Below are 12,383 nucleotides of genomic sequence, written 5' to 3' on the forward strand. Positions count from 1 at the left end.
GTGAAAAGTACCTTTATTCTTATTGCCTAGTCATACAATATCTTTCGAAGGAAAAGCATATAGCTGTTGTAAAATGTGTCTGAAGCGGTGAGGGATATGTGGTCACTTCCACAAGTTAGCTTTACAGAGTTGTAAACTCATACGAGGCCCCGTGTAAACAAGCTTTAGTCGCCACCCCTAAAGCGGATATTTTGTGCAATGTTGTTAATTTAAAGCCCAACATTTTTTTTGAAGCTGTGGCTTGATTTTAGCTTGATTTAGAAAAGATTTATATTTTATACTTGTTTGAGGACAAAATTCAATAAATTTTGATGAAAAGCTGTGTTAAAGTGTGCGAAAGCGACTTTTTTTTTATGTCCCCAGGAACACTTAATCCCGGAACCATCGTCATTGACAGTTGCTCTGTGGGGCCATTTACAGTGTCGTACTGAACACCCACATGGCTGTCAACGTAAACATACACATCGATAAGCGTGAGATAGTGCAACATGGAGATATTTGGAAGTACGTTCGACGATTCGGTGTTTGTGGAGACGAGAGACAGAGTGTCCATCACGCTGTCGTCCTACAATGCAAAATTGTGCGAGCCGCAGGTAAGGTTTTCTGTCTATGCTAATTAACTGTAAATACAGTCACCTAAATGGAGGTTTAATTTTACCTTTCTCAAGAGCCATTTTATTTTAGGAGATTAAACGAAAGAAGCTTCAGTTCAGGCTTCATAATGTGTGTTTGTGAATACTGAGGCAATTCTTATTCCACAGAAATAGAGAATAATAGACGAGTAATAAGGCACTTATAAGCTCTTGCAACACACGAGTTAACATTAGCCGACTGCTTAAGAATATAGATAACCGCGTTGTGATTTTAAAATAGTTGTTATTGTTAGTATTAAGAAAAGCATAGCATAAGAAAAAGCACAATAATATTCGGAAACAAACTAGAATTTAGATCGGACCTTTCTGAACCTAAAGATTACGTTTATGCACAAATGGTTAAATTTGGGGTAAATATTGTAGTCTAAACAGTCTAGTAGGGTAAGTGCTATTAAGGAGAATTTAAAAGTAAAAAGAAGGCATTATATACAACATTTTAAGCCATAAGTTAGTTATTGAAATGCCTTGTTAAGAAGTGTGTTATAAGAGCTTTTAATATCCCTATTACTAATTTATATTTCGTAATATTTACACCTATTCAATGCAAAGCTTTATTCCAACATTAAAAAGGAACCAAGAGATGAATAGTGCAAAGATTTATGAACAAGGAAAACAGTAAAGAATCTAATTTAACTATGTGCTCCAGTCTTTTTTCCATCCTCAGTTTTTGGTCCTCTGCTTGAGAAGCCCCTGTTTTGCCTCTCCTGTATGGAGGACACATGGAACGATTCTACTTTTTTTCTTTTTTCTTTTTTTCTTTTAGAGAAATGTTCTTGAAATTTGAATGTCTGAATGTCTTTATGATTTTCCCGCAAACATGTCAGATTACTGTGCTAAAGATAAATATAAAAGTAAAGGAAAGCGATATAAAAAATAATACTCACTCACTGAAAACAAAGAGGCTGAGTGTTCATATGTGAATAAACCAAAGTGCAACATACAAGGCCATCTGGGGCCCAGTCATATTGTTCCTAACTTACATCCCCCCTCCCCAGTGGTTTTGTGGAAGTGCAGCTCTTGATACAGAGGACTCCTTGGAGAAGCAAAAAGTCTATAAATTTCGAGGTGACTTGGCATTGAAACAGGGGCACTTCCAGGTATTTAAAACAACAGCAACAACAACAATGTTAGGCTTTGAAGTCACAATGACTTTTGAAATATTCAGTTGATCATTGTTGTCCATCAGTAATACCACCATGTTATATTACGTCCTTATTATACATATATACATATTACCCTGTCTGTGTGGTGAAAGGTCAACCCAGTCAGGGAGACAGATCTGCTATTATTTTAATTTCAGTTAAATTCAATTTAATTTTATCGTCATTGCTCAAAGTACATGTTCAACAAACAGTGAAATGTGGCTTTTCATACTATCAGGATAGTATGAATGTTGGTCTTGTAAGTAAAAAGACAGAGGTGCGAATGTGCATTATGTTCTACTAATGCTACAACTAATACTCGTCATATATAGCTAATATCTCATTTCACACTTATGTCTATAATATCTCTTTTCACACTTATGTTGTTAGACTAATTACGTTTTTATTCTAACTGGTTTTGTAAAAAGATGCGTAAAGTCTTCAGTTTAACTTCACAATACTTGCAGACACCCTGATCAATGTCTGTGTTTCAGAGTGCTCTGGATGCGTACAGCAGCTGCCTAGAATGGATCCCCGATAATAACCTGACTATCAGAAGAGACGTTCTGGAAGGAATGGCTCGATGCTTCACGAACCTAGGACAGAGGGAAAAGGCTATGGAAATGGCTGACCTATTGGTATTTCTCCTGTCAGATATTCACAACATGAGTTTAGGATTTTCCTGTGAGGCCATTTTAACTATTAGGATAACATATTGGTTAAGTTGGATAACACTAAAGGTGATAATGCTTTGTGTCATGAAAAGTCTAAATTGACTGTTGCACTGACTGCTGGTTCGATTCTCTAAAGGACATAGGTCACCTGCCCACTGTCATCCATAGCTAGTCATCTGTTTATGATAACACAAGGAACAAGTTCCTCTCCTTATCTGTATTATTGTTTGTAACTATTAGTAAGTGATCTATGTTCCTAATTTGTGTGTTAGTAACATTGTACTCTATTCTATCCTGTTATGTCCACTTCTACAGCCACTACTATTAAAGAAATGTAATGGTACCTCAAAGTTAAGCAAGGTGGAGCTCCCTTAAAGTGAGGTCAGAGTAGCCCTGGACAAAGTGGCTAATCTTTTAAACATCAGCTAACTGAGATCCCGAATAGAAGAAATATAATTGTCTTTTCTAAGTATGTCCTTTGTAGGTAATTTTTAGATCTGCCCATCTGTGTGTCTCCCACCAGAGCAGCGAAGCCTCCAACACATGTCACCTGACAAGCCTGCTGCAGCTCAAGGTTTGTTTTGGCACAGCATTTAACAAATGTACAGTTCCATATCACATCAATAAGTAAGATTAAATATGAATTACTTGTGTTTGTTTAAAAAAAAAAAGGTCAGTATTTACCAGCACTTTGGCGCCATAGGAGCCAAGATAGTGTCTCTGCAACAGCTGTGTAGTCTCCTGCCCTTCAACCCCTGGCATTGGTACAGTCTGGGACAGACCTGCATAGAACTGCTGGAGACTGATGAGCCCCAAGGTGCATTGGAAGTCACTTCTAGATTCTTGTATATTCTTTTCTACTACACTTGCTCTAGCTGGCAAATATATTTTTTATTTTTAAGTGAATTCTATTCATTTACATGAAATTGGTTGACAACAGCTGTTGTTCATAGAAAAGATGTCTTTACTTGTTAACTTTGCATTGCATTTCAACATACTGATCAACAAAAAAGTCCAAAAAAAATGTCACTGTTTTCCCTTAATTGCCTTTGTTAATGGCTCCAGGATCCTACTATCTACAGAAGTGTGACTCAACAGAGGAGCAGAATGACAGACAGACCGGGGAGCAGCAGGATGAGGATGAAGAAGAGGAGAGGGATAGAATCTGGCTTAAGGCCTGCATGTGTTTCATCAGGACAAGGTGCAATTCAGGGGGTAGATGAGAGAATCTTCAGCTTTTACATAAAATAAGACTTATGTTAATCGATCAGTCTATGCATCAGCAGCACAGTTAGTTAATCTGAGAAGGGAAAATTGAATGGGGGGGGTTGCAGTGGAATGATGCTGCATGCGTGATAGTTAAATCTATACTCATGGTTTGGATTTTCCACTGTGTGGTGGTGAGTCAATGCTGCTTTTCCTATTGAGGGTGTCTCTCTTTTTTGCCCATCTTTCATCTTCTGCCATCGCCAGGCTCCTGTTGAGAATTCTTCGGCAGCAGCAGTCATCCTTTGTGCTGCAGCGCAGCAAGAGTGTCCTCCAGAGGACAGATGAGGTGTTACAGCAACTAAACCCCAAAGCTGATACGCTGCAGACCCTCACTGAGGTGAGGAGTCCTTGTATTGTATATACTGTATGTGATGCGTTTTTGGGATATGTTTGTGATTTCCCCCTTCATCTCCCCTACACCACAGGTGAAAGTGCCATCTAAAGACTGTAGATTTAAATGTGTTTGGTTTGGTCTCAGGCTAAAAAGGATTCTGGTTAGAGGGTTGGGGAATGAAAGGGATTGGTTTATATTTTCACAAGGGACTATCATAAATCAAATTCCCTCAGTCGGCCTCTCTATCTTCTTTCAGGTGATGTCAGAAGACCTGATCCCTGAGAAGATGAGGGAAGACAACCAGGATGGTGAGAGTCTTGCCGGTCTCTGTCAGCAGAGCTTTCAAGAGCACTGGTGGAACAAGCTCTTACTGACTGGGGTATTAGAAACTGACGGACCTCAACATCAAACACAGACAGAGGCAAAGCCTTGAACTGACAAGAGGCAAGATTGAACTGACATTAATGTTGACCTGGAACATTTAAAAAAAAAATCAAGGGCATTTCCACTTTACTCGTCTTGATGTTTCGAAAAGACAGATGCAGAAAGAAAGGGACTAAAGAATATCATAATGAAGGCTCTTGCAGCAGAGAGGTGTAATTTTTGCTGCAAGTCATCAAGACTCATTAGAAGCACATTCTTTAGAAACATCTTACCATTTCTTTCTTCACCCGAAGACCAAGAAAAAGAAGTGGAAGAAAAGCCAGATTCAACTCAAAGCACACTCGTGGGGAAACAGCAGTTTGGTCTGCTAGGTCCACTTTATATCTTGATGAGCCTGAAGACAGGCTCATGAATACTCATCACTTGGAGACAAACACCATAATTGCTGCAAGTGAGTAATTGTCTTATCCACAAACATTCAGAATATTAGTAAAAATACAGAAAGCTTATGTTTTGTTATAAGTGACTTTACATTGTGGGTTCCAGGTATATTTCATGGAAATATCCAATTCAGCAATTACAGTCATACCTAAGAGTTATAATGTCTGTCCACTCCACAATCAGTAAAAATAAAACCATCAAACCGACCTAACTTGTCAACAGTAGATGAAGTTTACGACTTATTAATCTATGCCTTTCTTGTTTTAGTTGATGAAGGCTGTTAGCCATATTCTGTTTTGCACATTTCTGTTATTGATGTTGCAGCATCCATTTTCCCAAGTGTAGCTTACTGCCTTAAGATAACTGCAGGTTTGTGTTATATAGTCAGCCCCTCCATGATGTATGAAATAGATCCTCCTGAATGACCTTGATCCTATTCTACGTCAGTACATACAGAAAATGGTGAGACATTTTTATTTTTATTTTTACAGCTCACTCATAATACTTATGTTGTTACATGATTTTTTTAAAATTAAACAAAATTGAAACTTCTGGCTTTTACTTGTCATTGTTCTTCGATAGAAATATTCTTCATTTCGATCACAAAAGTAAGTAAGAGACATGTTATTTGTTTATTCATTGACAGCTTTCTAGAAACCTGAGTTGTTGTCCTAAAATAGCTACAATCACCGTCGGCATTCTGGCTTTATTCACCGTCCCAAGTACTAATTGAAATGTTATGGGGGTGTGAAAGTCAAACAAGGTCTAAAAGTACCAACATTTTCTGTCTACAACTACAAGTTACATACTCAACAATCAAGCTGGCAGTATTAAGACATGAATTTCGAATCCCACCTGTGGTTCTTGGTCTAAAGGTTGTCATGTTGAAGATGTTGTGATCGTGTCATAGCTCTTTTGCACTGTCACACTCATTTTGGGTTTTAGAAGATGGATGGCGGGGCAGGGCAGGAATTCACCCTTAACTAGCATTTATAACCGCGCTTCATTTCCCATGATGTTTTTCTCACAGCTCTCCCATACATATTCACAAGCGCATTGCTCTTGTCATGTCATAGTTTTACCCAAAGGGCAAGCTGGAAGTGCACATCCCTGCATATCCCTTTACCCTCCACTGACTCTTTCAACTCTGTCATTCTGTCAATTGCCATTACTAACCAGTTAAAAGAAGCATCATAAAGAATTATTCATTTACTTAGCAGTCATGGATTTGTATGTGTGAATCATGAGTATATAGATTTGCAAATAGAAACTAATCTCTTCCATATACAGCTACCATTTGTTCCATTGTTTACAAATTGGGGAAGATTTCCATTAGGTTTTTAATTATTCCGTTAAAGACTTTCATGCATAAAACAGAAGATTGGAAAAGTAATTACCCACCACACCAAACCCCACCTTCTCACAAAAGAAAAGGCCATATCCCTACATCCATGAAAATGTTTTGGTTTTTTTTTCCCCCGTTGACATTATTTCAAAATGTCCCTGGACAATTTTCCGTATGGTAAAAATATAATCGAGGCGGCATCTGGGTGGTGTGGCGGTCTATTCCGTTGCCTACCAACACGGGGATCGGCAGTTGGAATCCCCGTGTTACCTTCGGCTTGGTCGGGCGTCCCTACAGACACAACTGGCTGTGTCTGTGGGTGGGAAGCCAGATGTGGGTATGTGACCTGGTCGCTGCACTAGTGCCTCCTCTGGTCGGTCGGGGCACCTGTTCGGGGGGCAGGGGGAACTGGAGGGAATAGCATGATCTTCCCATGCGCTACGTCCCCCTGGCGAAACTCCTCACCGTCAGGTGAAAAGAAGTGGCTAGCGACTCCACATGTATCGGAGGAGGCATGTGTTAGTCTGCGGCCCTCCCCAGATTGGCAGAGGGGGTGGAGCAGTGACTGGGATGGCTCGGAAGAGTGGGGGTAATTGGCCAGATACAATTGGGGAGAAAAAGTGTGGGGGGGGAATATATATATACATACATATATATACATATATATACACACATATATACACTACCGTTCAAAAGTTTGGGATCACCCAAACAATTTTGTGTTTTCCATGAAAAGTCACACTTATTCACCACCATATGTTGTGAAATGAATAGAAAATAGAGTCAAGACATTGACAAGGTTAGAAATAATGATTTGTATTTGAAATAAGATTTTTTTTACATCAAACTTTGCTTTCGTCAAAGAATCCTCCATTTGCAGCAATTACAGCATTGCAGACCTTTGGCATTCTAGCTGTTAATTTGTTGAGGTAATCTGGAGAAATTGCACCCCACGCTTCCAGAAGCAGCTCCCACAAGTTGGATTGGTTGGATGGGCACTTCTTTGAGCAGATTGAGTTTCTGGAGCATCACATTTGTGGGGTCAATTAAACGCTCAAAATGGCCAGAAAAAGAGAACTTTCATCTGAAACTCGACAGTCTATTCTTGTTCTTAGAAATGAAGGCTATTCCATGCGAGAAATTGCTAAGAAATTGCAGATTTCCTACACCGGTGTGTACTACTCCCTTCAGAGGACAGCACAAACAGGCTCTAACCAGAGTAGAAAAAGAAGTGGGAGGCCGCGTTGCACAACTGAGCAAGAAGATAAGTACATTAGAGTCTCTAGTTTGAGAAACAGACGCCTCACAGGTCCCCAACTGGCATCTTCATTAAATAGTACCTGTTAGAGCCTGTTTGTGCTGTCCTCTGAAGGGAGTAGTAAACACCGGTGTAGGAAATCTTCAATTTCTTAGCAATTTCTCGCATGGAATAGCCTTCATTTCTAAGAACAAGAATAGACTGTCGAGTTTCAGATGAAAGTTCTCTTTTTCTGGCCATTTTGAGCGTTTAATTGACCCCACAAATGTGATGCTCCAGAAACTCAATCTGCTCAAAGAAGTGCCCATCCAACCAATCCAACTTGTGGGAGCTGCTTCTGGAAGCGTGGGGTGCAATTTCTCCAGATTACCTCAACAAATTAACAGCTAGAATGCCAAAGGTCTGCAATGCTGTAATTGCTGCAAATGGAGGATTCTTTGACGAAAGCAAAGTTTGATGTAAAAAAAATCTTATTTCAAATACAAATCATTATTTCTAACCTTGTCAATGTCTTGACTCTATTTTCTATTCGTTTCACAACATATGGTGGTGAATAAGTGTGACTTTTCATGGAAAACACAAAATTGTTTGGGTGATCCCAAACTTTTGAACGGTAGTGTACATACACACACACACACACATATATATATATATATATACATACACACACACACACACACACACACACACACACACACATATATATATATATATATATATATATAGTGTTTTTTTCCAGAAACCATCAATGGTGTAGATAAAAGTGCTCAACATATTATATATTATATTATTATATTATTATATTTCGATTTCAGGGGTTTCGGGGGGATTTCGATATAACATTTCCACCCTTGCAGTTCTCAGTATGAGTTGTCAAATGTGTTTTTATGAGCGCACATTTTCTCTGTATTGCTAAATGGCTGAGATAACGTCATCGTGATTGGGATAATTCAGTGGGGGTTTTTTTTTTTTGCATTAACCTTTATCTGATGGTACAATTACCTGAGCTGTGCCTTTCCCTATTTAAGTATTCATACATGCCATCAAAAAACCCAATGAAATTACACCAGCAGTTACAGCACCTCGCCCGGAAAAGGGAAACCGGGGCCCCCTCTTGGAGTCAGACCTGGGAAGGGAGCTCGCTGGCGAGTGTCTGGTGGCCAGGCCCGGTCGGGCCCAGCCCGAAGAAACAACATGGAGCCACCACCCCGTGGACACACCACACGCGGGGATAAGCATTGGGGTAGGGTGCAATGCAGGCCGGGTGGCAGGCAAAGGTGGGGATGGGGCGTGCTGACTTCTGGCATCGCAGATTGGTCCTCGGGACATGGAATGTCACATCTCTGGCAGGGAAGGAGCCTGAGCTAGTGTGGGAGGTGGAGCAGTTCCAACTAGATATAGTTGGGCTCACCTCCACACATAGCATGGGCTCTGGTACCAAATTCCTGGAGAGGGGCTGGACTCATTACTTTTCTGGAGTTGGCCAAGGTGACAGGTGCTGGGCGGGTGTGGGGATACTCACAAGTCCCCGTTTGAGCACCGCCGTGTTGGAGTTCTCCCTGGGGAATGAGAGGATCACCTCTATACGACTGTGAGTCGCTGGGGGGAAGGCTCTGACTATTGTGTGTGCTTATGCACCAAATAGCAGTTTGGAGTATCCGGCCTTCTTGGAGTCTCTGGGTGGTGTCCTGGATAGGGCTCCACTTCAGGACTCTATAGTTCTGCTGGGGGACTTCAACGTTCACGTGGGCAATAATAGAGAAACCTGGAGGGGTGTGATTGGGATGAACAGCTTCCCCGATCTGAACCCGAGCGGTGCCTTGTTATTGGACTTCTGTGCGAGTCATGGATTGGCCATAACAAACACCATGTTCGAACATAAGGTAGTTCATAAGCGAACTTGGTACCAGAACACCTTAGTCCGAAGATCAATGATAGACTTTGTAGTTGTATCATCAGATCTGCAGCCGTATGTTTTGGACTCTCGGGTGACGAGAGGAGCAGAGCTGTCAACTGATCACCACCTGGGGATGAGTTGGATCAGATGGTGGGGAGGGCTGCCAGACAGACCTGGCAAACCCAAACGTGTAATTAGGGTGAACTGTGAACGTCTGGGCGAGACCCCCCCTGCCTGTGAGGTCTTCAACTTCCACCTCCAGAAGAAGTTCTCATGTAACCCGAGGAAGGCTGGGGACATGGAGTCTGAGTGGGCCATGTTCAAAGCCTCTATTGCAGATGTGGCAGGCAGGAGCTGTGGTCATAATGTAATCTGTCCCTGTCGAGGTGGCAACCTAAGAACCTGCTGGTGGACACCGGCAGTGAGGGAAGCCGTCAGGCGGAAGAAGGAGACCTTTCGGACTTGGTTGGCCTAGGGGTCTCCTGAAGCAGCAGACAGATACCGGGAGGCCTGAAGGGCTGCTGCTTCGGCAGTCGCGGAAGCAAAAACTAGGGTGTGGGAGGAGTTCGGCAAGGCTATGGAGGAGGACTTTTGGTTGGCCTCAAGGAAGTTCTGGCAAACCATCCGGCGACTCAGGAAGGGGAAACAGGGCTTGACTCTGGCTGTGTTCAGCCAGGGAGGGGAACTGTTGACTCGGACTGGGGATGTTGTCATTTAGTGGAAAGAACACTTTGAGGAGCTCCTGAACCTGACTAACATGTCCTCAGTGGAGGAGGTAGAGTCTGAAGACTCAGGGGAAGCCCACCCATATCCCTGGCAGAGGTCTCTGAGCTAGTTAAAAAGCTCCTCGGTGGCAAGACGCTAGGTGTGGATGAGATTTGCCCTGAGCTGCTGAAGGCTCTGGACATTGTTGGGCTGTCTTGGTTGACACGCCTCTTCAGTGTTGCGTGGAGGTCGGGGATAGTACCTGTGAGGTGGCAGACTGGGGTGGTGGTTCCCATATTTAAAAAGGGGGACTGGAGGGTGTGCGCCAATTATCGGGGCATCACATTGCTCAGCCTCCCTGGGAAAGTCTACTCTAGGGTGCTGGAAAGGAGGCTCCGACCGATTGTCGAACCTCAGATCCAAGAGGAACAATGCAGAGTCCGTCCTGGTCGTGGAACAACGAACCAACTCTTTATGCTTGTGGAAGTGCTGAGGGGGGCATGAGAGTTTGACCAGCCAGTCTACATGTGTTTTGTGGACTTGGAGAAGGCTTATGACCGTGTAACCCGGGGCACTCTGTGGGGGGTACTGCGGGAGTATGGGGTACCGGGGCAGTTGCTACAAGCCATCTGGTCCTTGTATAGCCAAAGTGAGAGCTGTGTCCGCATTCTTAGCACAAAGTCAAACATGTTTTCGGTGGGTGTCGGATTCCGCCAAGGTTGTCCCTTGTCTCCGATTCTGTTTGTGATATTCATGGACAGGATCTCATGGACAGCAGGTCTCCATGGACAGTCAGCACACGTTATCTTGTAGTCTGAGCAGGTTTAAGATTCATATCACGCACTTCCGAATCGAGCCTCAGACCAGTCAGATAATATCAAACATGTCTGATTTTTACGACTGGAATCTGGATGAGTCTTAACGTTTTTTGCTGTTAATCACCTCACACTACACAAGCATGTGTGTGCTCCTCTAAGATTGGAAAGAGTAGAAATCTGCAAATTTAAAAGTGTGCGGTGCCTTGTTTTTTCAGTCTGATGCAGTTATAAAAGTCATGTAGTCTCTGGGTCTTTAATTGCTTCTGATCTATTTGAGCCTTCTCAACTATTGCAGCAGAACCTGAGTCTGCCTTTTTTTTGGACTCATACAGAGTATTATTGACCATGTGTCAAAACCGGATTTCATGATCAGTAGCTTTACCAGTAAAACATGAAACGCCATATAAATATCTAGGTACATATAATTACCTTAACATACATACTAGGTACATACATTTGAATGTCCTGGCGTCAACGTCTAACTCTTGCTTATGTTCTGATTGAGTAGTGATCCTTTAAACAGTGCATTGTGTCTGTCAGTCAGGCCGTTAGTGCGACTCAGTGACATTACCACATTACTCTGAAACGGCCTCGAGCTCAGCTGCCCACCAGTCATCTGTCCGGTCCCGTAGGTGCTGGCAAAGGACCTGTGGCGAACCACTGGTGTGGTTCTTGTGGCATAACTCTGGGGAGTAAACAGCTGGCAGTTGGGCTGTACTTGTCTCTTGGTTCCCATAGTTGGCAAGGTGTCTAAATGGGGCTGAAGATGGGACTGCATAATTGTTCCTGTACGTACAGATGATGAGTTTGTATCGGGACGCTCTACTCTCAGCTGTGTTTGACAGTGGGACTGGAGGATCCTCTGAGGGAAAACTTGCCTCTTGGCTCTCAGGGAGGACTTCTGAATTTCCAACCAAGGAGTGAGGCTCCTTATCTGGGTGGAGGAGCATTGGTGGTCTGCCCCAGTCTGTACCTGCTGTGAATTGAAAGAGGATGGCACTTGGGAAGGACTAGATAGAGGATCTGCCTTTATGGTCATGGTTAGTGCGTCGTTCCTCTGTCTTCCTAGTAAGTTTAGGCCTACAGCGATGCCAGAAAGCATTGGTCTGTTGTATCTACTTATTTCTTGAGAGAATAGGCCTGTAGCACCAACAATAAGATGGGCAGGAGCATCAAGGTTTAAGTTTGGCTTGGAGGTGAGTTTGTAATGTATATCCTGCATCTTGTTTTCTGTACAACTCCTAAGTCTGTTTTTCTGTTCCTGTTCATATGTCTGAATTGAAGTCAGACCTGGGGAATCAGTGAAGAGAGGATTTGAGTCTTGAACACTCACAGTCCTCTTAGCTCCCATGTCAGTAATAGAGTCAAACGAACCATAAGGGACTTTGGTCTGATCAAGATGTTTTAGATGATTTGGTATCTGGCTCTGATTCTGAATAAGAGGTTCTGTTTGAGCTTGTGAT

General features: G+C 42.5%; 1 protein-coding gene across 3 annotated transcripts; it reads left to right on the forward strand.

The window, feature by feature from the left end:
* The first annotated feature begins 413 nt into the window (after window positions 1-413).
* Window positions 414-5,438, forward strand: zgc:101716 (uncharacterized protein LOC492784 homolog). Of its 3 annotated transcripts, XR_008810724.1 has the most exons (9): window positions 414-593; window positions 1,649-1,750; window positions 2,290-2,433; window positions 2,993-3,043; window positions 3,142-3,286; window positions 3,535-3,670; window positions 3,943-4,075; window positions 4,329-4,907; window positions 5,282-5,438. XR_008810724.1 is itself a non-coding variant. In XM_056286197.1 (8 exons), the coding sequence occupies exons 1-8, from the start codon at window positions 489-491 to the stop codon at window positions 4,503-4,505; spliced, it is 993 nt and encodes a 330-aa protein (XP_056142172.1). In that variant the 5' UTR covers window positions 414-488; the 3' UTR covers window positions 4,506-5,438. The 3 variants fall into 3 exon arrangements, 2 of the variants coding, with proteins under 2 accessions (XP_056142172.1, XP_056142173.1); XM_056286197.1 differs by having other exon boundaries at window positions 4,329-5,438; XM_056286198.1 differs by lacking the exon at window positions 1,649-1,750 and having other exon boundaries at window positions 4,329-5,438.
* Window positions 5,439-12,383: the final 6,945 nt, after the last annotated feature.

Source organism: Lampris incognitus, chromosome 9, assembly GCF_029633865.1.
Source record: "Lampris incognitus isolate fLamInc1 chromosome 9, fLamInc1.hap2, whole genome shotgun sequence".
Lineage (NCBI taxonomy): Eukaryota > Metazoa > Chordata > Actinopteri > Lampriformes > Lampridae > Lampris > Lampris incognitus.